The 26,449-nt window shown below is 39.0% G+C and overlaps 1 protein-coding gene across 8 annotated transcripts in view; it reads right to left on the reverse strand.

Moving 5' to 3' along the window:
* LOC121868520 (constitutive coactivator of PPAR-gamma-like protein 1) overlaps positions 1–26,231 on the reverse strand; it is a 99,476-nt gene extending 73,245 nt beyond the window's left edge. The window contains exons 1-8 of one of the 8 annotated variants that reach the window (XM_042369194.1): positions 25,891–26,221; positions 25,368–25,523; positions 21,466–21,817; positions 15,810–15,982; positions 10,894–11,007; positions 5,789–5,935; positions 1,793–1,960; positions 8–203 (exon numbers count right to left, since the gene is read on the reverse strand). In XM_042369194.1, coding sequence (XP_042225128.1) covers positions 8–203; positions 1,793–1,960; positions 5,789–5,935; positions 10,894–11,007; positions 15,810–15,982; positions 21,466–21,676 — 1,009 coding nt within the window. In that variant the 5' untranslated portion in view covers positions 21,677–21,817; positions 25,368–25,523; positions 25,891–26,221. Of the gene's footprint in view, positions 1–7; positions 204–1,792; positions 1,961–5,788; positions 5,936–10,893; positions 11,008–15,809; positions 15,983–21,465; positions 21,818–25,367; positions 25,524–25,890 lie in introns of all 8 variants that reach the window. The other 7 variants (XM_042369200.1, XM_042369197.1, XM_042369195.1 and 4 more) reach the window with 7 other exon arrangements.
* Positions 26,232–26,449: the final 218 nt, after the last annotated feature.

Consider the following 26,449-nt stretch of genomic DNA (forward strand, 5'->3'; position numbering starts at 1 on the left):
TACATACCTGAAGGGAATGGTTTGTAGCGAAGGAATCCATCTTTTGTGCCATTGAGGAAGTACTGGACAGACTCTTTGAATTTTGCAACTCTGGGATCGCTAACAGACCCAAATACTTGGGCTCCAATAGTTAACAAGTTATTAACATCACACCGATTCACAATAAACTTGACAACTGCTTGTATAACATCTTCTTGAGGTGTCTGTCAAATGAATGGATTAGACTTAGAAGGTAATGCATATCTATGACTTTTTTTTTTTTTTTTACTGCATGGCCCTTTTTGTGGGAATAATAGCATACCGGTACCACAAATATACATCATATAGTTACAAATCGTCACAAGCTTGCCTCTGCCTTCAGTCACATGGGCTTATATAAAAAAAAAATCTTATCAAAACTGCTAATCTAATACTGTATGTTGAATAGCAGAATGACAGAAATAATTTTAGAAATTTAGTTAGGGAGTTATATATATGTTGCATTTAATTTAGGTTATATTTAGTTAAAGTAATATTTAATACTTACCTGAAATGTAAATAATTACACCCGATTTAAATAAAAGTCTTGTGCGAGTCTACATTCCTTTGTCTGCGCGCGCATCCTACCAGCTACCATTGAATATCAAATTACCTGCCATCGTCAGTTCCCTAACAATCCTGACAAGAGAAACAAAACACTCTCCACCTTCAATAAAAACCAGCGACCATGTAGCCCAAGGGCTTACCAACTAAGCTCCACCATTAATTCCTGACCTCCATCCACATCAGCAAACCCTGAGTATCAATTTATATTGTAGGATATCCTAACTTTATACTTTGTACATAACCTAAACTCCAACACTGCCACAGGTATGTATTAGCCCATCTAACAGACAGTAATACAGTACAGCTACTCCTTGACTTACGACATACTCGACCTACGACCACCCGGACATACGACCGCCTCAGTCGTACCAAAATTTTGTAAAATTACGTATTTTCGAGTTCCAACGTTAGTGATTGCGCTGTGTACTGACAAAATTTTTCTTTGTAATTCACTTTAAAATGGCTGGCAAGCTTAAAAGTGAGAGTTTTGTGGTGCTGAGAAGTAAAAGACACCCATTTTAGATTTTCTATGTATTATTTAAGCATTTTCGACTTACGACCTGGATTTGGGTCCCTAACCCCGTCGTAAGTTGAGGAGCAGCTGTACTTATATAAATGTGGACTCCATAATATTATATTATGTTAATATAATTACTAGCATTTTCTCTCTAATGCTGAAGCGAGTGATGTAAGGTAATTAATCTTCTTGTCTAACAGATGACCTCTTGATATCTGATGTATAGCCCTCTGCCTCGCTATGTAAACATTAAGGAACAAGCCCCTGGACTTGACTTTACCCTCAGATGAACTCACTCTCTCGCCCACGATTCACCTGAGGCTCCTGAAGCTTGGATACATATCAGCTTCATATTTTTTATTAACACTCACAGCGTTAATTATGGTGATATCATAACTATCTGTGCACTATTTTATCTTCTTAATAAATGGAGAGAAGACCTTTCGGGTTTGATAATTTAACCCACATTTATTTATGAAAATTACAAGGAACCTGGCAGACTCACGTTAATGGACATTTAATAGTGTTTGCGACTGGTAAACAGAAGGATTCAGGTAATCACCCATTTCAAGTGTTTATTCAATTCATATACTGTAACATAATTTAAATATTTCTTGTCCTGATATCAACAAATTTAGGACAATTCTATTTTCTGTTACCTCTTTCAGTATATAAGAACTAACATCTTACCTGTTGTTTGTCATAGCCTGGGATTAGTGATGTGTAAAAGTCCCAAAGATCTGTCTCTGTCAGTAGATAGTTTCCCAGTAGAGCTGCCAACAAGCAGAAGTAGTTGCGCTGGAGACCCAGACCCTTGGCCACCTCATCTAAAATAAATTCTTTGGTCTCGAGGGAACCCTGAAACAGAAAATCCTCAAGTTAACCCAAAATACATGTGATTTGTGTGTGCCTCTCTTCTATTAAGTTTACTTATTATAAATTTTCCTTCAAAAATATTTTAAGAATTACTATGCAACTAGTGTTATATCCAATAAAAAGAAAATTACCATGACCTCCATTCGAAACCTGACCATTAACATAGCACAATAAGCACAACAATAGCTCTCATTTCTGTTTATAAACAAATGGACAACGAATCCTAAAAATTAATTTAACAGTTGAGCTTGACGTGGTTGCCTCATGCAAATACCCAGACTCAGCAGAACGAAAATAGACGTTAATCCTTGACACCAGTGGGTGGAACCATGCCATTACAGTAGCTAATCCTTTATAAATTAAGGGTCTTATACAGGTATCTACAATAAATAATAATTTTTGGATAAAAGTCCACAATAACTCTAAAGCCAGCGAGTCAAACAATCACATCAGACCCCCATTTAGTTTTGGCAACAACCTATCAGAACATCATCATTGGGAGGAGAGAATTACTATACAACACCCAATCCATTTATAACCTAACACCAGGCTCTTGTGACTCCGTTCTCTGAAGCCAGGTACAGTCTCTCCTGTAACAATGTTTTTATATGTCCCTAATTTAATGTAACAAGTTTTATGTAACAACTTACTCTTTTATTGTCTTTTTAATTCTTTATACTTATTTACTTATTTATTTATATACTTCTTCTTTCTCATTATACTCGTGAGAGGTGGTGAGGGTGAGTGAGGTAATTGTTTACATTTGGGGAGAAGGGAGTAGAGGACTAATGGTTTGTGGTTAGGCTAGAAAGGCCCACACCAAGGGGAGACTCAGGGAAGCTGGTTAGAGGGACTAAGATATTTATACTTCACATAGGGGAAATATAGGATAGTTATTATATATATAGGACTCACCGTATTACTGCATAATGCCAAAGACATGCATGACAATGTCTTAGTCAACACAAAGGAATTGAGAACTAATCATAATGGTTCTTCATTTATTAACGATGTTATTCAAATTGAACAGTTACAGTTCAAAACAATAAACCTAAATTCCTAGCTTGCTAACCAAGGGGTCCATTACTCACAATACATTTTGGGAAACGGATCAAACTTAAATAGGTACTCACGTTATAGCCGCCATATGAGGAGGTAACACCCAGGACACAACCACACTTAACTCTTACCAAAAGCAGACTCCGCTTTTCAAACAGAGTGAGCCCACAAGGGACGCTAAAACTTTCATGACGTCACGCCTCATAGGCTTTCTCATTGATCGAAGATAGGCCTAAGGCCTTCATACTACAGTATTGGCTTAAAATTGGCGGGAACTCTCAGGTGGCGGGAAACTCATGATATTGTTACAATCATTGTTACACTCCTCGACTTACGACGGGGTTCCGTCCCGACGACCAGGTCGTAAGTAGAAAAAGCGAAAAATAATACAGGTACATAGAAATACTAAAATGAAATACGGTACAGTAAAAGTAATCAATAATGAAAAATTAATGAAGTGTTACTGTGAACTTACCTTTAATGTAGTCAGCACACAGGGCCTAAATCATTTTTTAATTAAGCATGTAGACTACATTAATTGGATGAAGCAGAGGAGGAGACAGGGCTGGGTGGGTCATCAAGTTTGCTTTCTTTAGACAGGCTAACATACTTGCTTGTTGAAAGTATTGGATCATCTTTAGGGAGTGAAGAGGCAGCAGTGGTGGGGCATGAGGAGACAGAAGTGGGGGACTTCTTAAAAAATATGTCTAATTTAAACTGCACAGTTTGCCTTATCTTTTCATTATAAATCTCCCTGTAGCAAGCAAGTATATCTTGGATCAGTCTGTTAATTTTTGCAAAACACTCAACTTTTTTATCCATTTCTTCAAACATTTGCATTCCCTTATTAATAGTAACAAATGCCTCTGCCATTTGTTTCACTGAAAACTTTTTGGAGGGTGCAAGTTCTCCTACATATTGTCTCTCTTCTTCCTCCGCAATTTTCTGTGCATTCAGTTCAATAAGACCCTCGTTACTTAGCTCTTCTGCTACACTTTCCACCAACTGCTCAACATCTTCATTATCAATTTCTAACTCCAGCTGTTGACTCATCTGCACTATCTTGTTACTAATCTCAGAAATTGCTTCATCTTCATTAAATCCTTTGAAACTGTTCACATATCTTTTCAGTATCTTTTTCCATATTCCATTCATGCACTGACCTGCAACCTCATCCCATGCTGCAGCTATGTTCTATGTAAATTGCAAAATGTCGTAGTCCTTCCAAAACTCTCTGAGCGTTTTCTTACCTTCAGTAGCAGCAATAGCCCGAGCGAAGGTCGTACGTAAATAATACGCTTTAAAAGCAGCAATAGCACCTTGATCCATGGGTTGGATGATAAAGGTAGTGTTAGGTTGAAGGTAAACTACCTTAACATCAGGATGCAGGTCGTCCAGGTGTGGTGGGTGTCCCGGAGCATTATCTAAAATTAATAAACTCTTGAACTCAACCCCTTGTTGCAGACAATACTTCTAGGTTCGTAGAATGAAAGAACTCAGGAACCAATCCTCAAACAGTGCTAGGGTCATCCACGCTTTCTTATTACTGCCATAAAACACTGGCAGTGTGTGCTTGCTGATATTTTTAAAAGCCCTTGGGTTCTCTGAATGATATATCATGACAGGTTTTACCTTGAAACCAGTTACATCCCCCAACAGAAGTGTGATTCGGTCCTCGAATGCCTTAAATCCCAGCATGGTTTTCGCCTCTTTGTGGATGTATGTCCATTCTGGCATGTGCTTCCAGAATCAGCCAGTTTCATCCACATTAAATATTTGCTCAGGTAAATAATTTCCCTCCACGATGACACAATCTAGCTCCTCCTTTAAAGCTTCGGCAGCACCCACATCAGCACTTGCTGCCTCTCCACTCACCTTTACTCTGTGCAAACTGTAAAGTTTCTTAAACCTTTGGAACTACCCATGATTTGTTGTGAAGTTTTGGTCGCACTCATCTCCTGCCTGCTCCTTCAGGTTTTCGAAAAGGCTTCTTGCCTTAGCCTGTATGGTTAGAAGGCTTAAGGATACACGCTTTTGCAGCTGATCTTCCATCCACATCACAAGTAATTTTTTTATCTCATGTAGAGGACCTTGTCTTTTTTTCGTTATTTTTGTTCCCTTTTAGATGCCAATCCTTTCACTACCTCACGAATTCATTCCTAGTCATTCAAAATTGTTGATATCGTCGAGTGAGAGAAGCAAAGGTCGCATGAAATGGTTGCTACCGTTTTTCCATTTTCTTACTGTATTTTTATTTTCATTTTCATCTCAAAAGTAATTGACTGTCTCCTTTTCTTATCAGCACCACGAGAACTCTCACTTTTACGCTTGCCAGCCACTTTAAATTGAATTAGAAACGGAAATTTTATCAGTACACAGCGCGATCACTAACAACAACAACCACCAAACACCAACTGAGCGGGCTAGGCCTGGACGTTGCACGCCACGAGGCGGCCCAGCCCACGCTGTCGTACGGGACCAAAACGTTTCGGTACTAGAAAATACGTAATTTGAAAAATATTTTATATGACCACGGAGGTGGTAAGTCCGGGTTGTCGTAAGTCGAGTATGTCGTAAGTCGAGGAGAGACTGTACTTATACGGAAACTGATGGCCAAAATATACCCCAAATGGTAAAGCAATGAGCATCACATGAGAGATAATCCTACTAACAGAACAGTGGAAAATAATAAATTTAATTTTCATATTTCCAAGTGCTACTCAGTCCAAGACAGCTGGTTTCCCTACCTACCTTGTACGTAAGTTTGAGCTGGTGTGACGAGAAGTAACGAGGGGGATCAAAAATGATGTATTCTGCATCTTCTGCCATGACCCCGTGATAGTTGTTCTCCCGACAGAAGGCAATAACCTCCTGGTGGTGGTCATCCATTGTGCACAGCTGGTGAAAGACATTCTGTATAATTATTTGAGAGACGTAATCAAAATTTTCAATGTTAACTGTCCATTAGCCAAAGTAACTCACATATATTTTCAGGCTGGTTACATCTGTTCTTGTAATATGAATTCATACTAATACAATAATATCTCCGTAAGCCGGAATCCCTCAAACCCAGAACATTCCAATAGCCGGAATTGAAATTTGCTCAGAATTTTCTGGAAAATTCCTTAAATTCCGGGTTTGGGAACAACTTCCGAGGTTGAAAATCGGGAGCATTTTCTGAAAATTAATAAAAAAATTACAAAAAATCTGGAAAATCTGTCCAAATTTTTATTTATGGGTCTAGGAGCAAATATCGATTATGAAATAATGCGCAATTACCGTAAAATCTGAGAAAATTGCAATAAAATCACTCCAAACCTATCTGCTGAGTGCCTGGGGTCAAGGATTCCCAGCGTCATGAAAGATTGCATCATGTTTAGCCGTATCCTCACATGGTTGGTGAGTGGGTGGGAAGACCAACCTCTTGGGTAACGCTGGATTTTTCTGCTTGTGGTCTATTTATAATTACTGTGCAAATATAAATATTCCTTTAAATGTACACCCACTAAAAAATTATTCGGCACCCGTGTCACATTGTATCAGGCCGTAAGGGTGCCGAATAATTTTTAAGTGGGTGTACAGTTCAGTACAGACCGGCCAGAGAGGCCATCCCTATGTGTGCCAATAAGTTGTACACCCATTAAAAAATTATCCGGCACCCTAACGGCATGATACAATATGATACGGGTGCCAAATAATTTTTTAGTGGGTGTACAGTAGCTAAAACAACTATCTGAGCAGGTGGGGGTCAATATGCTTCTAAATTTTACGTGTGACTAGTTACAGCCTTCCTTTACCAAAATTTATTATCCATGGTCTCGTGTTGTTTCCTCGAGGGAGGACGACGTACGTATTCCGTTCTCACTCGAATGGGTCACTACTTAATAAGTTCCACTCAAACTCTCAAATCGGAAGGACGTGATTAATCGGTCTATTTACATAGCCCCCGTCCTTCTCTTCACACTAATAAATAGTGAAAGTTACGGTTGATTTACACTCTGGAATTGTATAAACAACAGTTCCTCAATAAAAGGAGAAACAGACAATTGGGTTTCGCTAATAAAACCCAATACAGTGACCCCTCGTTTAACGAACACCTCGGTTAACGTAATTTCGATTAACGAACTGCCTTCCATAAGGATCTTCAATTCGTTTAACGAAAAAAATTTCGCTTAACGAACTTCTTACGAACCGACCTCAACATGTTTTCGCTTGCACTGACCGGGCAACCAGCTTTAGTATCAGTCCGCCAATACATTAATCGGTTCTAGGGCTTAAATTCCTTACTATTTTTGTAAATATCAAGAAGTTTATACTATTCAATTATTTTAAAAGTTTAATATTCAATTTTTTAGTCATTTTAACAATTATTGAACAAAATTGAAGGTAAAGTGACTAGTTTAATGCGCGGCATCCAGCCTCTTAACACAGCAAACAGGCGTCAGTCTCTCTCTGTTTTCACTGGAGGTAACATCTTGCTTGAGACTCTCTTCAACTAAACGCTTTTTTTCTGTGTTTCCAAGCAAATTATTGGTCATTTTGAAAATTATTTTACATATTGACAATATATAGTGCAGTGCAGTGTTATTTTAAAGAAAATATTCTTTATTTACAGCTAGTTTAACTTTGAAAAATACGTGTTGCCATTGTTTGAATCCAGCATGGGGCCTAAGAGATCAAGAAAAGTGATTTCAATCCAAATGAAGCAGGAAATAATAAAAAAACACGAACAAGGTATTAAATCAAATGCGCTATGCAAAGAATATGGCATGTCGGCATCAACTGTGTCGACAATTCTTGCACAAAAAGACAAATTTAAGGAAGTGAACGTGAGAGACAAATCTACAAGAGTGTTTAAAAGTAGATCCCTAATCGTAGAAACTGAGAGGTTACTTATCATCTGGATTAGGGAAAAACAGATGAAAGGTGATTCAGTTTCTGGTGATTTCATTTGTGAAAGAGCCAGGGAGATTTATGAACATTTAAAGACAGATCAACCTAGTTCTTCAGGAACAGAATTTGAAGATTTTCGGGCTAGCAAAGGCTGGTTCGAAAAATTTAAGAAAAGAAGTGACATTTTAAGTGTTGTTAGGCATGGTGAAGCTGCTAGTGCTGATAAAGAAGGGGCAGCAAAGTTTTTAATTGAATTTAAAAAACTGATGGAAGAAGAAAATTATCTTCCACAGCAAGTGTTCAATGTTGACGAAACTGGGCTGTTCTGGAAAAAGATGCCCAAAAGAACATTCATCACCAAGGATGAAGCCTCTTTACCTGGGCATAAACCCATGAAAGACCGTCTCACTCTATTGCTTGGTGCCAATGCTTCAGGGGATTTCCGACTGAAGCCTATGCTTGTCTACCACTCTGAAAACCCCAGGGTGTTCAAGCAACAGAAAGTGGTAAGAACAATGCTTGGAGTTTATTGGAAGTCCAACCGTAAGGCATGGGTGACAAGACAGTTCTTTAATGAATGGGCTATTGATGTGTTTTGCCCCTCTGTCAAGAGCTACCTAACCACCAATAAACTTCCTTTAAAGGCTCTTCTCCTCATGGATAATGCTCCTGGTCATGACCCTGACCTTGCCAGAAATTTGGAGTATAAATTTGACTTTGTGAAAGTGTTGTTTTTGCCTCCAAACACTACATCACTCATACAGCCAATGGACCAGAATGTGATCAGCAACTTCAAGAAGTTGTACATGAAGAAAATGTTTAGGAGGTGTCATCAGGCAACTTCCATTGATCCTGAACTAACACTGAAACAGTTCTGGAAGACACAATTCAACGTCCTGGAGGCTGTAAAATTGATTGTGTCATCATGGCAAGAAGTCTCCAATAGAACCCTCAATTCTTCATGGAAAGCACTGTGGCCATCAGTAGTCCATGATTTTGAGGGATTTGAGGATGACACAGAGTTGGACCAGGAGATTGTGTCCATTGGTCAGTCATTGGGTCTTGAAGTGGAGGAGAAGGATGTGGAAGAGCTTGTGATGTCTCATGAGGAGGAACTTACTCCTAATGACTTGAAGGAACTGGATGAGATGTTACGGGTAGAGGCTGACAGTGGTGAGGAGGAAATTGAAAGTGATGACCATATGTCAGCTAAACAGTTGAAAGATGTGATTTACCACTGGGAGAAGTTCAGGGAACTGGCTTCAAAGCACCCAGAAGTGGAAAAAACTGAACTAACTTTGTGTCATGTTGAGGACTCAGTGGTCTCCTTCTTTAAACATAAGTTAATGGTGAGGAGGACAGATGCCCCACAGACCACAATTGACACTTTCTTCAGTAAAAGGCAGAGGGAACAAGATGCTAGCCCTCAGCCTTCCACTTCAAGAAGGAGAGAGGATGTTCATGGTGGAGAATCTGTCAGTCCAGAGGTTCCTGACATTTTCATGGAAGGTGACTCACCTTCCAAGAAGCAGTAAAATGCTTCTCCTCCACCTCCACTTCCTTCTCTTCTCCCTTCTCCTCCTGCACCTCCCACTTCAAATGCACATCATCACCATCATCCAGGAGCCTTCTACATACACACCTCAAAGTAAGTAAATTTTTCCGCCATTTTTGTTGAAGTTAGGAAATTTTCGGTGAGCTGGAACCAATTACCCAAAAACCCATTGAAACAATGGTTTCGGTTAACGAACGTTTCGGTTAACGAACGACCTTCTGGAACGGATTGAGTTCGTTAACCGAGGGGCCACTGTATAATATAAACATTCAGGCCTATAGACATAGGCCGAGTTCGGTCTCATATTGTTTCCCACAAAGTAATCACAGATAGTTGTTTTAGCTACTGTACATGCAATGCTAAAAAAGTAAAATAATACAGTAATAAGCCAATGTACAATAAAACCTCACTAAGGCGGACTAACTGGGGGAAGGGGTGTCTGGGATAAGAGGTTGTCTGCCTTAGAGCAACTTTTCAAAAAAGAATCAGTTTAAACAAAAAACGAGTACAACACCAATACAGAGGTAAATCCAATTTTTATAAAAGAAATAAAGTAGTACCCCGCTTAACGCGGTCAATAAAACCCACAGGGTACCGTGTTAAGTGAAAACCGCGCTAAGTGAACAACAGAACATATGGGATTAATTCCAATAGAAACTGGCCCGACCCCCAAACTCCGCGACAATGACGATGACCGCTATGAAGTCTTCCATACCCGGCTGGTGCAGGCTATGGAGCCGTACATCACGGTGTACCAAGACAACATAAACACCAGCCGTCAAAAAAGCATAACCAAGTTCTTCGCCCGCAACCCACCACAGCCAGCCCAAGCCAGTGATAGTGACAGAGGTAGAGACAGTGAAGATGACTTTGAGGGATTTGTCAGGGAGGCCATAACAACTGTGGGTGACAGTGATGGTGACTCATCTGAGGGCCAGTAGCCTGCCCTCTGCCTCGGAACCAGCCTCCATCCCCGTACGCCGACCCATCTCTTCTACTAACGTAAGTGTTCCACCTAACTTTTATTTTTCCTAACCTAACCTTTATTTTTCCTATGTTAACCTTTATTTTTCCTATGTTAACCTTTATTTTTCCTAACCTAACCTCTTCTATATTACTTGTTTTTTCATACCATCATAAAGTTAAGATAAAATTTTTACTACAACATAGTTATGTGTCGTCAAAAAGTGGAGTTTGGGGGTCGGGCCAGATTCTATTGGAATTAATCCCATATGTTCTGTTGTTCACTTAGCGTGGTTTTCACTTAACACGGTACCCTGTGGGTTTTATTGACCGCGTTAAGCGGGGTACTACTGTATTTTACTGCATTTTTTTTTTTACTTTGTACGTACTTTTCGGTGCAAGTCAATCTTGCACAGACAAGAATAAAATGTAAGTGACAACTTACCACTTGGATGTTGAGATGCCGCAGAGCCATGCGGAGGCAGGTACGAAGACCAACAGGTGCCACCCACCATACTTTTGGTGGTGGTGTTCCTTTCACAGTTACATGTTTTAGCACCTGAAAAATACATTTATAAAGACAAACTACAGTCGGTATAATATCTTTATTATTGAAAAATATGGGATTGACCTTTAAATCCTGTTTTATAAGTCTGGATTGAATGGATTCTCATAACCAGTGAGTCAGTGATTGAAAAATTTAATACTACTGTACATTTGAAAATTAAATTATCTTTTCCCGTCATACTAGGTTCTTGAAGGTCAAGAACTTAGTATGAAAGTATCCAAATACAGACGACAGCCTGAGAATTTTGCTGAAAGAGTAACTATTATAGGCAGTGGCGGCTCATGACTCTAATTCATGGGGGTGCTGCTTCAAAACATTTTTAAGAATTGTTTTAATATTGTGTAAAACACACACACACACACACACATATATATATATATATATATATATATATATATATATATATATATATATATATATATATATATATATATATATATATATATATATATATATATATATATATATATATATATATATATATATATATATATATATATATATATATATATATATATATATATATATATATATATATATATATATATATATATATATATATATATATATATATATATATATATATATATATATATATATAATCATGAGCCGGTTAACGTCCTAGATACGTTCTTGGAAACGTGACGTTAACCGAAATGGATGTTGTCCGATCATCACATAAACTTTTTATTTATACTTATGTGTATGTGGAATACTATATACGTACATATACACTTTTACTCTTAAATCACTACTGTAATGTGATACAGGTGATAAATTTTTTTCTCTTGTGCAAAATACATGGCATTTATATTAAAATTATTCACTGTTTAACAAGGATTCCAGCAACGCCAGCAGATGGGGTGGGAGAGAGAGGGTGGGAGCGAGCTGAGGGGGTGTGGGGGAAGGGGAGGTAGTACGTTTGACAGTTGGCACAGGCCCAGGTCTAATGCGTGTATATTTATCAGTTCTTACGTGACTAAGCTTCTCTCTTATAAAAAGCCAGTGAAATGACCTGGGTGAATATAATTAACATAGCTGGGATTCTTGTAACATACTGATTAATTTGAATATAAACATGCTATAATTTGCACTGACATAACAATTTTAGTATCGTAATCAAATTAGTACATGTGCAGTCCAGCTTTGCACTAATTTATTTTACGTTTATTTTAGTATGGTGTGTGTAGGTTATGTATCTATGCTACTGTGCCGAGTAGCAACCTTGTAAATAAGCTACTGTGCCGAGTAGCATTTATATTTGTAATTACGTGGCAACACTGCACATGTTATGTGGCAACATTGCCCCGAGGCTGCCATATGGCAAGGCAGCCTCAGTTTGACTCTGTGGGCCGTGCATGGCACACGCAAGTCACCACTTGTATTTCTCCTATCCGTTAATAAATGGACTTCAGTGTCACCCGGTGTTTCCCTACCCATCACTGCTTTCTTCAGGGAACACTTGGAACCTTCATGGCGCAGTGAGTAGGATCTGTGGACTTACAAGTGTGTGAACAATGGACAGTTAGCCGGCGATGTACGACTGCCGGCGATGTGCGCGTCGACTCTTAGTGTGTTGTGTTGTGTTTCGCCGCGACGTGCAGTGTTGCGCCGTCACAGTGCTTTTTAGTGACGGTGGCAGTGTTAGTGTCAGTGTATTAGTGTGTCTAGAGCTGAGAGTTGAGCATTGGCCTGTTTTTTGTGGTACCCACGGAGCACGCAGGCGTACACCCTTCTCGCGTGACATCTGGGGAGACACTGACGTTCTTGCCTCCGTGGCGGCTCCAGCCTAAGGCCACCGCACCTGCTGTCTCAGACACACACACACACGCACGCACTCACTCACTCACGGACAGAACAGTGGACTCTATGCGTTATTTCTGCGCTGTTTATGTCATATATATGTGGTTCGAGCTGATGAGGCGCCACTTTATATTACTAAATAGCGCAGTTCAAGCATACTAAGATGGGTGGTGAGAAGGGACAACGTCAAGATGGGAGACATGACTCCCCACCACCTTCTCCTCTCCCGGGCACAGATGGAGCTTCTGCGCCCACCGCCCCTCATCATTCACCTACAGCGACGGACATTGCCACAATTCTGAGGTGGATGGATCACAGGGACCAGAGACGCAGAGAGATGGAACTTCAGAGGGAGGAGACACGAAGAGAGGAGGAAAAGGCGAGCTTTGATGCAATATTGGCGACCCTGGCGCTAACCCACCCTCCCTCACTCGCGCACCAAGGCGCCAGTACCCTCCCTCCTCCACCACACCAGCGTCCTCCAGGTACTCTTGCTACTCCAACAGCTCACAAGGCATCTGTTCAACCCCCACCCGCCCTCTCACCAGACGTCAGGTTTCAGCTTTTTCGTGAGTGGAGGCGGCGTTGGACAGATTACTCCACGATGGTGGACCTTGACAGCATGCCTCCAAACAAACAGCTCATCCAACTGCGGATGTGTTTGTCGCTGGAGACCCAGAGAGTTTTGGAGCACACGTTGCAAGTGCCTCCCGATTCTACCTCTTCAGTGACAGATGTGCTCGACCTTTTGCAGGAGCACGTTAAGGGTCGGAATAACAAGGCTTTGAGTAACCGCGCCTTCACCAGCTGCAAGCAGGTGGAGAATGAATCCTTTGACGACTTTTTTGTACGCTTGAAGAGTTTGTCGGAGGAGATCGACGTCTGCAAGGCGCACAGCCGGGAATGTGAGGAAGCCTGGATCAAGCACGGGATCTTGACAGGTGTTAGGCAAGTAGATCTAAAATTTGTATGTCTAATGCAAAATCCATGATGTTTATACTATTCAAAATGATCATCATATTGTAAGAATTCCAGCAATGTAAATTATATTCTGGCTGGGTAATTTGTATGAATTTTATGAGCTAAATAAAAATAAATAAAAAATTATACTTCACCGCGTATATGAGTAGATGCACCGCGGAAAGTGAAAGTCCGGTTCTGGCAAGGTACCGCGTAAATGAGAAATCGCGGAAAGTGAAACCGTGTAAAGCGGGGTAATACTGTATTGCCAAAACGTTAGAGAAAAATATTCTTGAGTCCCGCGTAATACTTGCTGCATTTCTCATTATCAGATTCAGTTGGCGCGCATAACAGTGAATGAAATGTGCATTATTATAAACTGCTTTTATTTTTGCCTGAATGCCCCCTTTTTTGCCTTTCATGACATTTGCACCATCAAATGTCTGTGCTATCAGTTTTTGTCTATTTCCTTGAAGGATTATATCTAACTGCTCTAGAATAAAATTTTGATATGCCATCTACAGTTTGATTTTCTGGAATAAAGAATCCCCAAAAACGCTCAAATATTTCTTCATTCAGCACGTACCGTAGAACAATTACCATTTGAGTGTGTTCTGAAACATCTGTTGTGTCATCAGCCATGACAGCTACAAATGAAGCTTCTTTAATCTCTTTCTTTATCTCATCATGGTATATCTGCAGCAGGCAGTCAAGTATCTCATTCTGTATAGTCTTAGAAACACCTGTGAAGAATGTACTTGTTTCTAAATGGTTCTTTAAATCTGGGTCTAATTTAGATGCAAAATTTATTAATCCCCTAAATACACCTGGATTTACTGAATCATCTTTTTCATCATGTCCACGTAAAGGAATTTCAATGTTTCCACAAAATGTAATGCAGTCTATTATCTTGGATAAAATTTCACGGTTCTTGGTAACCTTCCTGTTATGCTCATTGATCGAAAGTCTATAGGCTTCACTGAGTTTTTCTTTAATAATTACGCTTCCTAAAAGTGATAAGTGAAACCACGCTCTCAATATGCTTCTTTGACTTTTCATGTTTTTCAGTTTTTTCTTTCATTTTGTTTATATTTCTAAAGCCGTCTTTTGTTCAAGTTACATCACTTCCAATTCCAAACAACAAACACGGAAAACAAAATAATGTATTTTTTACTTCACAACCACAGAGCCAATTTTTCCTTTGGTACCATTCTGAACGAAAGCTACGAATAATCGAATATACCTCTTACTGTTGCTTATTCCTGGCTGAGATATTTGAATATCAGGTGAGGGACGGCCTTTTGTCTTAATAGCAACTTTCTCGTGAACAGACAACTGTGCAAATTTAAGTTGTTGAAGTTCACTCACTGTCACGGAACTTGTTTCTTGGGAAAACAAGGAGGCCATGTTTAATTAATTCAAATTCTTCTACACAATAAAGTTTCTGGAAAAAACAATGAATACAAAATGTAGTCTCTATGAGTATGAATCATACGCATCATCCGGTGTGGTGCTTACGCGCCGTCTGCTATATCAAGAGTATTTGAATGTGATAAATTGTAGATGATGTGATATCATACTGTATGATATCACATCATCTACAATTTATCACATTCAAATACTCTTGATATAGCAGACGGCATGTAAGCACCACACAGGATGATGCGCAAGCACTACCTCCCACACTGATAACCAGATCGGCACTGTGTGATCCACAGTGCTCGTCCCCGCTTGCCTCCAGGACATGCGCGCATGCGTGCGACAAAGCAAACACCCGTTATTGGTACAGGGATTTTTTTTTGTTTTCTCGGAATTAGAGGATGGCCATTAACATTAAGTTTAAGGATTACTGATAATAGTTTTAAATATCTTGTACAAGTATAAATAAATAAGCATATATGATATATTATATTATATAATACATATATATCGGGTGAAATAGGGGGTGCTGCAGTTCCACAGTGCCTACCGACGAGCCGTCACTGATCATAGGTATATTAACACAGCTTGTAGAACATAACACCACTTACCAAGTTGATATTTTTTCTCAGGGAGCACTCTTGTCGCGACCATTCATTTAGACGCTGCTGTTCCAGAGCACCATTGAAGAATACAGCAAGTTCTATGTTGTTGTTTTGAACTGTTTGCATCAGCACTGCCAAAAACTGCACCATGCGATTCCACTGGCCACCACACACCCAATCTAGGGGAAAATTTTTATTCTATTAGTTATTTTTACAGGATCCTTCCGAGACACCTTGAATAAATTTATAATGTCTACCTAAAGTGACCCACTTAGCTAGAAAAATAAGGTTTTGACCATGAAAACCAGTGTTGTCACTGAGCCAGGAAAGGAATGAGGGGTGTGTAACATCCTCTAAGTCTTATCAGTGTAGACCAAGGTAAACCTACACTGATCAGCTGAGGATTAATCTGGCACTACTAGCCCCTCAAAATGCAATACTGTAGAGGACTGAAAGGTATTGAGTCTGTGAAAGCACCAACTTACTATGCAGGCTTACAATACAGGATGAAACAATTATATATCACCCAATACCAGTTCAAAACTAAAAAAAAAGGAAACAATGAAACGAGAGGAAGTGAAAAGTTGCTCCAACTACCATAACACCAAAGTTTACTCCATGAAGCGTCATTATTGTTATACTAAGTGACCTTAAAACTCCCCTATTCCATCCAGCTCTCATAAGTTATCCTCGACATTGTGAAAACCATTATATATCTATTCAATGGCTCATTTAGAAGACTTCATGAAAAAGGACTCCACAAGGGCCCCAGCAAGACTCACTTTGTGGAGGGCAACAATAGATTAACACATGTTAACTGATATACAGTATATGTAATATCAACCAGCAATTCCGGGAAGCTCCACACCCAGACCAGATCCCACACATATTTAACCTACACTAATCTATGCAAAATTACCTGGCAACTATTCTATTCTAAGCATAGAATACCTGGGATATCCACACATGTAACTTTTAAAAGAGAACAAGGGCATACCATAAGACCCCCATCTATACCTACTTTCTGACTTAAAGTTGGAGATGGAGAGACAATATAATTAAGACAATGACAAATCAGGATAGAAAGCCACTGGCATAATAGCTACTTGAAACTAAAGTAAATCAATCAATCAGAATACCGTCCCCATATCTGAGGGTTGGTGACCACAGTCCTCCATCCAAGTTTTAAGATTACCTGTTGCATTCTTGAGAAAGGAGTATAATCACATTTGTTTACGTCCAAAAATAAATCTTTCTATTCCTACAGAACTTCCCTCAACTACCTGTATTAGATATAAAATTATCTACATTTAGCATGGATTAGGATAGGATCAACTTATTCTTTTATTTCAAGACAAGACATCAGCTAGTTTCCCCTACAACAAGCCTCCAATGTGGGAGAAATACCAGTAGATATTTCCTCCGAGAGAAAAAACTTAGCAGTTGATGGGGACAAACATAGTCTGTATTAATCTGCTGTCTTTTCTTACCTAACTGCTATAACAGGTATACAAGGTATGACAAGAAAAAACGAGACTGATGCTGTAACTCTTTTTATTTACCAAATTAAGAAAATCAGCTGTGATCACCTTCAAAGTAGTTCCCTCAGCTATATACAGTACAATGCTGCCACAGTTCAAAGCAATTCCACAGATCATGTCCTGCAAGGCTGTTTAGGAGCTCTGTCATTTCTGCTTTCACCTCTGCGACCAACAAAAAATTGGTTCCTTTGAGCATGGACTTGATCTTTGGGAAGAGGTAGAAGTCACAGGGAGCCAGGGCTGGTGAATAGGGTGGGTGCTTAAGCACAGTGATGTTTTTATTGGCTAAAAACTGCTTCACAGACAAAGTGTTGTGGGCTGGCGCATTGGTCATCTGACAGCATTTTTTAACCATTTTTGCACAAACCTTTGTAATATTAAATTCTTCTGTTAGAATGCGTCGAACACTTTCCCTGTCTAAATTAACTTGCTCAATATTGCTCAAACACCCAAACTACGTTTTTTTTTTCAAATCATATCTCGCACTTTTTCAATGTTGTCATCGGTAACTGATCTGAGTGGACGGCCTGGGTGGTCATCATCTTTCACGGTTGCTCTGCCTTCCGAAAATTGTTTGTGCCATTCAAAAACGCGTGCACGAGACATGTAATCTTCACCGGAAGCCTCAGTCAATAATTGAAATGTTTCCATCGCGGATTTCTTAAGTTTAACGAGAAACTTGATAACTCGTTGCTCAGTTTTGCAGTCCGACATTTTCCGACCAAGTGTAAGAACAAGTCTATACTTCAACGCGCATCCACTTGTACTGAGTGAAGCGATGGAGTTGAGCCTTGTCACACTGTGACAGGTTAGAACATGTTCAATAACCGTCTGTTTGTCCCTCCCCTCCCACTCTTGGTTCCCAAGTTATAGGGTCAGTCTCATCATTTTTGTGTCGGACCTCGTATATACTGGCTATAAAGTTCTCAGTAATACTGAAGCAGAAAGGGGAACACCACAAGTAATTGTTTGATTTCACAGATGTTCTTATCACCTGCAGTGGGCAGGGTACGAAGGATGAGGGATATTGTGGGGTAAAACACCGTGAAAAACGGATCATATGACACAAATGATGTCTCTGCGTGCTTTGTACACGAAGAAATTAATTATTTACCATAAATATGCAGCAGAGAAATCTGCCATGTCGGCACATGTCGACGTCTGCTCTTTGTTTACACTCAGTCTGAGTGTACTCTCACATACACAAACAACGTAAAATTACACCATGTACCTTCAAGAAAGTTGCTTTTATTGGTACCAGATATCAAAGTACAATAAGTACTTTCTGTTTAAAATGGCAGGGGGAGGGAGGCGGGGTCTGCCCCCAGCCAGGAAGTTAATTAAGGTTAGGTAAAGGTAGGTTTCTTTGGTTGGTTAGGTTCAGGTTCTATTAGGTTCTGTGCATTGCCATATCCTTTTTATTACTCGCTATCATCTAAAGAACATCAGTGGAAAATATGAACCAAATCGAACACTGCGTTCTGATGTTGGCTGTCTGCGCCATTATTACAAAGTTCTTTTTAAACACTAAGGCCCAACAATATCCATAAATTTTATACCTATCACAGGTATTTCACTCGATCAATAATAGTGTAGGCCCTTCAAATTCGCGTGGGTCAGGTTCTCAAATGTCCGCGAATCGCCAATTCTACGAATAACATAAATGCTGATACCGGGTGGGGGGTGGTTACATTTTTACTTGTGTACAAAAAAATTTATATTCCCTTTATGTGTTTGCTCTTAGGACAATTATTTTTTACCTGTATTGTATGTATATATTAGGGTGTGACCGTTGCCCTCCAAAAATAAAAAAATGGTCCTACAATGCTGTTCAAAGTTTTAGTGTTTATTTATCTCGGAAACACCCCTGTAAATTTTCTTGCGGATCGGTGCATGTTTGAGCTAGCACCATCGGCTTTACAAAATAACAAGGAATATTATTCTCTAATGAACAAATTTAGTGGAATTTCTTTTATTAGACTTATAAGATATACTAACACCAAGCAAATGATCGATCATATCAATCTTAATACCCCTAAAACAATATTGTAGATTAGTACGAAATACAATAATCCCAATAATTGCATTTCTAGGTTCAAGACCCATTTATCTCAACAGGCGTACAATGAAAAAAAGAAATACTACTACCCCGCAATGCCTGGAGTGTTTGAGGAGCACCAGCAGGAGATGGCTGACTTCTTCCGTGAATCTCTAGCCCAACCATTTACACGTGGCGACTACAAGGAGCTGGTAGAGCTTTGTCTGCTGCTTGTAATTAAAGGATCCGAGCCAGTGAACTTCACGATGGTCTACCCCGGAGCACTTCACAAAGCAAGGTGGATGGCTAAAATGCTCTATACCCTCAGGATTGTTCTTTTGGCAAGCCAGATCAAAGAGCAGTTTCCCAAAGCCGAGGTTGTGACTAAAAGTCAAATCAGCAAGTTAGAACGGTTTACTGTGTTCACAGTCGCTGTTTATGTCCCATGGTGGATTGTTTGCCCCGTTCTAGCAAGTGCGCCACTGAATGACTTGAATTTGGTCGAAACCTTGGCTGAATTTGCCCCATATGATGCCACAATAGTTGACAAAGCACGTGTGGCACTCGGTAGACACACTTGGTACCTAACTGAGGAGTTGGCACCACTGGCTTTGTTCTCGTCCCAAGTACAAGAAAGGTCAAAAGAGGAGATGAGGAAGGCCCTTCTTTGCCATGAAGGCACTGAAGTTACTAAGAGAGTGGGGCTCAATCATGGGGGCTATGGAAAGCCATATCTTCCCCGTCCCAGAAAGTGGCACTGCCCTGGCGGACCTAATTGGGCCTGACTCAAGCCGGTTCTTCACCAGTGAATGGGCGGATCATGACGACTACCTGAACATGAAACGGATTGTGGACAAGCTTCAGGTCGTCAATGAGGCTGCAGAGCGTGGTGTAAAACTTTGCCATGACTTTCTTAATGTTGCCAGGGATGAAGAGCGCTTTCAAGAAGTCCTTCAAGTAGTAGAAAATGACAGACTCTGCGTTCCTAATCAGCGCAAACGATCATCTGTTTCTGAACAGAAATCATGGTTTCTTGCTCTAGAGAAATAATACAGTACCTTGTGAATATATGATAAAACTCCTTAATGTACCATGAGAGAATAGGAATGATTAACTTTTTTGTGTTAGTGATAACAGCTTTTAATTAAGACAAGCAAATGATTTGTGTTAATATCCCTTATGATGGTTGTGTAATCTCATATATAGGCGCGTATGCCGTATAAGCAAAATCGCTATTTTTCAAATTGCTGGTGCTCACTCAAATATGCATGAATCTTCAAAAATTTGCACGTGGGTATTTTTTATGTCAATATGCAACACCAAATTTTTGAACAGCATTGTAGGACAAAGTTGGGGCAACTGTCACACCCTAGTGTATATATATATATATATATATATATATATATATATATATATATATATATATATATATATATATATATATATATATATATATATATATATATATATATATATATATATATATATATATATATATATATATATATATATATATATATATATATATATATATATATATATATATATATATATATATATATATATATATATATATATATGTGTGTGTGTGTGTGTGTGTAGACACACACACTCACACAAAACACATAATTCTGTTTCATGTATACTAAGAAATGGCAGTACCACTAACTTTAAAAATACTTGTACTGTATATATGATTATAATCAATTATTCTTTTCTATGGGGGAAACCTGGATATGAAAAGTGCTGTTCTTCTTCACATACATACTTATATACAATACAGGTAAAGGAAATTACTATCTGTAGAACGAATGGCTCCCTGTCCCAGCCACGGAAATGCCAGCAACTTTAAAACTACCCACAGATATTCTTAGGTACATCCAGGGTGTCATCCGTGAATAATAGAGGACTGCGAAATAAAAATCCGCGAATTATCCGGGCGCACTGTAGTAATAAATAAATAACATCGTATCACCAACTACCATATCAGTAATAGAGGTTTACATTATTCTGGCCATAATAATCTACATGGTTATTAGCATCAGTGATAAATGTCAAAGGCACGGTTCTGTACAGTACTAACCTGAGTAAAAGCCTCCATACAGTCTGTCTAAACAATATTCCCCGTCCACCACAAGTGTGAGTGGAGTGGGGCCCCCGTATCCACCTCTCGGAACATTGCGTTGATTACCACGTCGAATCCCAACACTCTTGGCAATCTTCAGGAGATCCACAGGGACACACGCGCCTGGCACTTGTGACTCTAAGAATCGTTGTAAGTCTTGAATGACCATTTTAACAATGGTTTACAAATTTTGTTTTGGATAAGCTTCCTTAAGTAATTAAATGGGTTGAATTTTTTTTTAATTTTTATGGTTCTAATTTTTTTTCACATGATATATTTTATTAAGTCCTCATGTTGTTGACAGCATCACCTGTAAGAGATGAACAGCATCTTAAAATATGGTACAGCATATTCTTCTGACCATAATAATAAATTATACATAAAAATACTACACAGTACAGTATATAAAAATACTATAATTCTCCATCCATCCAGTTCCTTGATCACTACAATACTCCTATGAACTACTTTTTTTTTACTTACTTTAAACAAAATTAACAAATGATGTTTGTGCCGTTGAATATTGTTACTTGCATAAAATAAAAATTATGAATACCCTGTAAACAAAAAATTTATAATCCTAAAGTTAATTTATAGCCGAGCACAGAAATATTTATAGTCAAAAGTAACAACAGCGCTTAAGTAAACGATAAAGAATTAAAGTTTTATCCCTCACAGACCGAAAGGAAAGACCTACATGCTTCAACTTTAATCGTTCTTGTCAGATCTTCGCACGGAAGGTATTGATTTGTCCAGTACCAAATATTAAGCAAAGGAACACTTTCCTGTGACTGACCTTTCCATATGAACTTGCATAACCATACCAAACATAATCTAATCTACCTACCTAAATATACTACTTCCATCATCAGATAGGTGACTTTGGTAGTTCATCTTATGTACAACAAATCATATAATGCAACATTCACTGGAAGTGTTTGTGTGTAATGCCAAAATAATAATAAAGAAATATGCAAATCCTTGTATTTTTGCAAGACATTCATAACCCTCAAGTCCAGTAAACTGTGAGGGCAAACTTTTTCGGAGTGAGGGTTGTAAACTCTTGGAACAGTCTACCAGAAAGTGTTGTGACGGAACCGAGTGTGAGCTCTTTCAAGACAAGCGGGTTCAGGTACATTCAGGAGCCGGTGTATGCCCAGTACTTGCCAACAGTGCGTGACAGAGACGTGACCGATCGCCCGGGCGGCTAGCGAGCCAATCTTTTGGTGAAGAGGATAAAAGAAAAGGAAAAGTAATCAGAGACGTGACCGATCGCCCAAGCGGCTAACGAGCCAATCAGTGGTGAAGAGAGTAAAAGAATGATAATGATATGTAACGTATATAGTGTACACAGATGCCACTGTCATGAAAGAAAAGGAAAAGTAATCAGAGACGTGACTGATCGCTCAAGCGGTTAACGAGCCGATCAGTGGTGAAGAGGATAAAAGAAAAGTAAAGTAATAAGTAATGTCAGACAATTTTATCCATCATTTTAACAAGAAGAAGAATACTGTAACTGGTAATATTTAAGAACAAAGTTCCAGGTTAATCAGCGGTTAACATGTACAGTATATCAATGCTGCCAACGATTCTAGCAAGAACACACTGCTTTTCCACCATAATTTTTGTTGTTAATTGTTAGTGATAGTGCTCTCTTTTGGGGAGGCATTTCTTTTTTTAGAATTTATACTATAATACCGTCGGCAAGTTCATTGGCGGCCCATGGAAGAGGGTGTGCATAGTGTGTGGGTCATCAGAATCACATTACCATGCTATACAATACATGACCCAACCCTGAAAAAAATAGCTTTTCCCCCATAGGGGAAAACGTTACGTTGGGTTAAATAAGGAGAACATTAGTTTTTCCCCAGAAAAAACTATCTCCAATAAAAATGCAGCAAAATTTATGCAGGAAAAATGTTTTTGCTGGCAAAATCGCCAGCAGAACTTAAGTAAACATTTACCTAATCAGCTAACTAACATAAAATGTCTATAGAAGAAATCTCTTTTCATACCTTAAGAACAAAATAAATCAGGTGGAGGAATATCACTTTTCATATCCAGGTTTTCCACATAAAAAAAAGAATAATTTATTATCATCATTTATACAAACATTTTTAAAAATAGTGGTGCTGCAATTTCTTAGTAAATATGAAACAGAATTATGTTCAAACTCCTGCTGCTCCCGTAAACAAAGATGGCATCCCCCCTGAGTGGGCAGCTAACATGGAGTGTCTTAATTTATGATACAACTATGGGGAAACCTAGATATGAAGTGCTGTTTCTCCACCTGATTTATTTTATTCTTAAGGTATAAAAAAAGATTTCTTCTATATAGGCATTTTATGTTAGTGAGCTAATTAACCCGGAACCTTGTTCTTAAATATTACCAGTTATTCTTCCTTATGTTAATATGATGAAGAAAACCATCTGGATCTAGCCAAATAAAATATTTCAAGTGACCTTCCCACAGTGAAGGTTATGAGAAAACAAGGAGGTGGCTTCTCAGTAAGCTGTACCAGCATCATCATTATTTCTATACACTGTACTGTACAGTATTGTGATTATTAGTATAGATAAGATGAACCTACTTAACCTACCTATTCAATGATGTACAGTATATTATTATTATTATTGTTGTTGTTACCAGTACCAACAATAAATCATTTTAGGTTAGGTTTGGCCAGGCAAGTATGTATGGAGAGGAAAAAAGGTTGGTCATTCAATGGCTGGAAAGTGTTCCATCACTTAGCATAGGTCAGCCGCCTGCAACATTTATCAACAATAATGCGCAAACGTGGCATCATCATGAAGCAAGAAGGTGAAGGCATCTTTTATTTACATGGAAACCAAGAAAAAAAATGAATATAGAAAATACTATTCCTCTTGGTTATTATTGAAGTAACAATCAGGTATATGACCACTTGCCAGACAATAGATATCTGTACTGTGTCCTGTTCTACCTGTAGTACATTTTAGACTCCCAGTAATGTTTTAAAGCATTAAAAAAATTATGATTAATATTTAAGAATAACCCACAGACGAGTTATTTTTATTACTGTTTATTTTCTTTCTTTATTTTTATCAGTGAGTTCTGATATGATTATCATTTCTTGTGCAAATTTTTCGTTCACAGATAATTAGGCTCTAGGCCCACACTAATTTGTCTTCTCAGCGGTAATGAGGCCGCTATCCGGTGCATTGCTTTTCACCAGGCAGTTTCATTTTCAGCATGACAAGTGAAAGTTGTCGCTGGTCTTATATGGACGTAATTTTAATTTTGGGATAAAGACAACGAGACCCTTCAATTGTTCAAAGACCACGGCATTGTTCCTTTAAATAAAGAATGTCCACACTGCGGGAATTGCTGTGCTTTCAGACCGGAAAATTTTTTTTTCACCACTTCTTCAACGCCATGGCTCGAAGTTCCCACCATCACAATAAATCACTCCATCGCCTGGCTACATAAGTGCCGATGCGGCCGCATCATCTCAATGTCTTGGTAAGGTTAGGTAGGTTTGTTTGGTTAGGTTGTTAGGTCTGTTCTTCATATCCACAAATCTTAAGTAACATTTATTTTAAAAATATCAATTTTTGTAACAAATTTGCACAAACCACAACAGTGTCCGCTATAAAATGAAAGTGAAAATCAGTCGTTTTTAGAATCGTTTTCGATCAATTTCAGCCACAGATTAGTCGTAAATAATTTCCAAAATTAAATTTTTCTAACCTTACCTAACACTTTAATATACTGTCATACCTAATTTAAATTAATCGTAAGTAATGAACCCTGGCAAATAATTTATACCATTAATGTACATTAAAAAAATAACAGTAATGTGAGATACATTCTTACTTACCACTAATGTTGAACAAGAGTACAGTAAAGTAGGTCCAACAGGCCTGACAGCCCATTGGGGACAGTACGCATACAGTACACACAAGACTTTGCCTTTTCTTAATTTAGAAAGTATAGCAAGCACTGCTAAGGACTGCCTTCACTTCCCAACTGAAAGCTAGGTATCAATTCAAAGCCAAGTGAATTAAGGATGTACCAGGCATGAACCAACCACCCTTATGACAGGTGGGTGCTATATGCACTCTTATTTAAATATTATAGAATTGTACAAAAATAATACTGCAGTAGCCATTAGGTGATCAAGTATTGAGCCGACTAACACTATGGTTTTACCATCTCCTCTCTTCAAGAAATTTTGAAATAATATCAGGTATGAATCTTACTGACATATTAATAAAAGTGGCCAGGTAGGACACAGTAGCAGGGGCGGTCAAGTGGAGGGCCTCTAGCACCACGAGCTTGACGCCACAAACACTCGACCTCTTAAGTCACACACAATGATTCACGTTTAAGGAATGAGTTACCTGGGCGTGGGTCCCGGGGCCTGGCACACTAAGGTTCGGGCACAGCTGCCGCTGCTGCCGCTGCTGGTTCTGCTGCTGTGACTGCCGGGTTCGCGCAGGCGGCGTGAGTACCACCTGGGCGGGTCGATTCCACCCACTTCTTTTCTCCTTGGGCCGCACTGACAGCTCTACTGACCTACCTGCACTGCTAAGTTGCAACCTTTGACATACTTCCTTCGGCTCATGAAAATTCGGTCAAAGTACTCGGAGAATATCGACAATTGGTGTGACGCCACTGTATTAGCCTCATGACGTCAGGCCACACCTCGCACTAGTGTAGATGGCGCTCAACAATCCCCGCCAACGTTTAATTTCCAAAACAGAATTAAAATTACAAATTCATTCAGAAACATTATTACAAGTATGGTATATAGTCAAGCATACAATAGAAGCATAGGGATTTTCACGGGGTGACCGAATAACGCTTTGGGGACTAACGAGCCTGTCAGTGGTGAAGAGGATAAAAGTAAGAGATATTTTTTTTTACGGGAATTAGCCCACCCGGGCACAGGTCAAACGA

Source organism: Homarus americanus, unplaced genomic scaffold (assembly GCF_018991925.1).
Source record: "Homarus americanus isolate GMGI-L3 unplaced genomic scaffold, GMGI_Hamer_2.0 scaffold59495, whole genome shotgun sequence".
In the NCBI taxonomy this organism is placed as follows: domain Eukaryota; kingdom Metazoa; phylum Arthropoda; class Malacostraca; order Decapoda; family Nephropidae; genus Homarus; species Homarus americanus.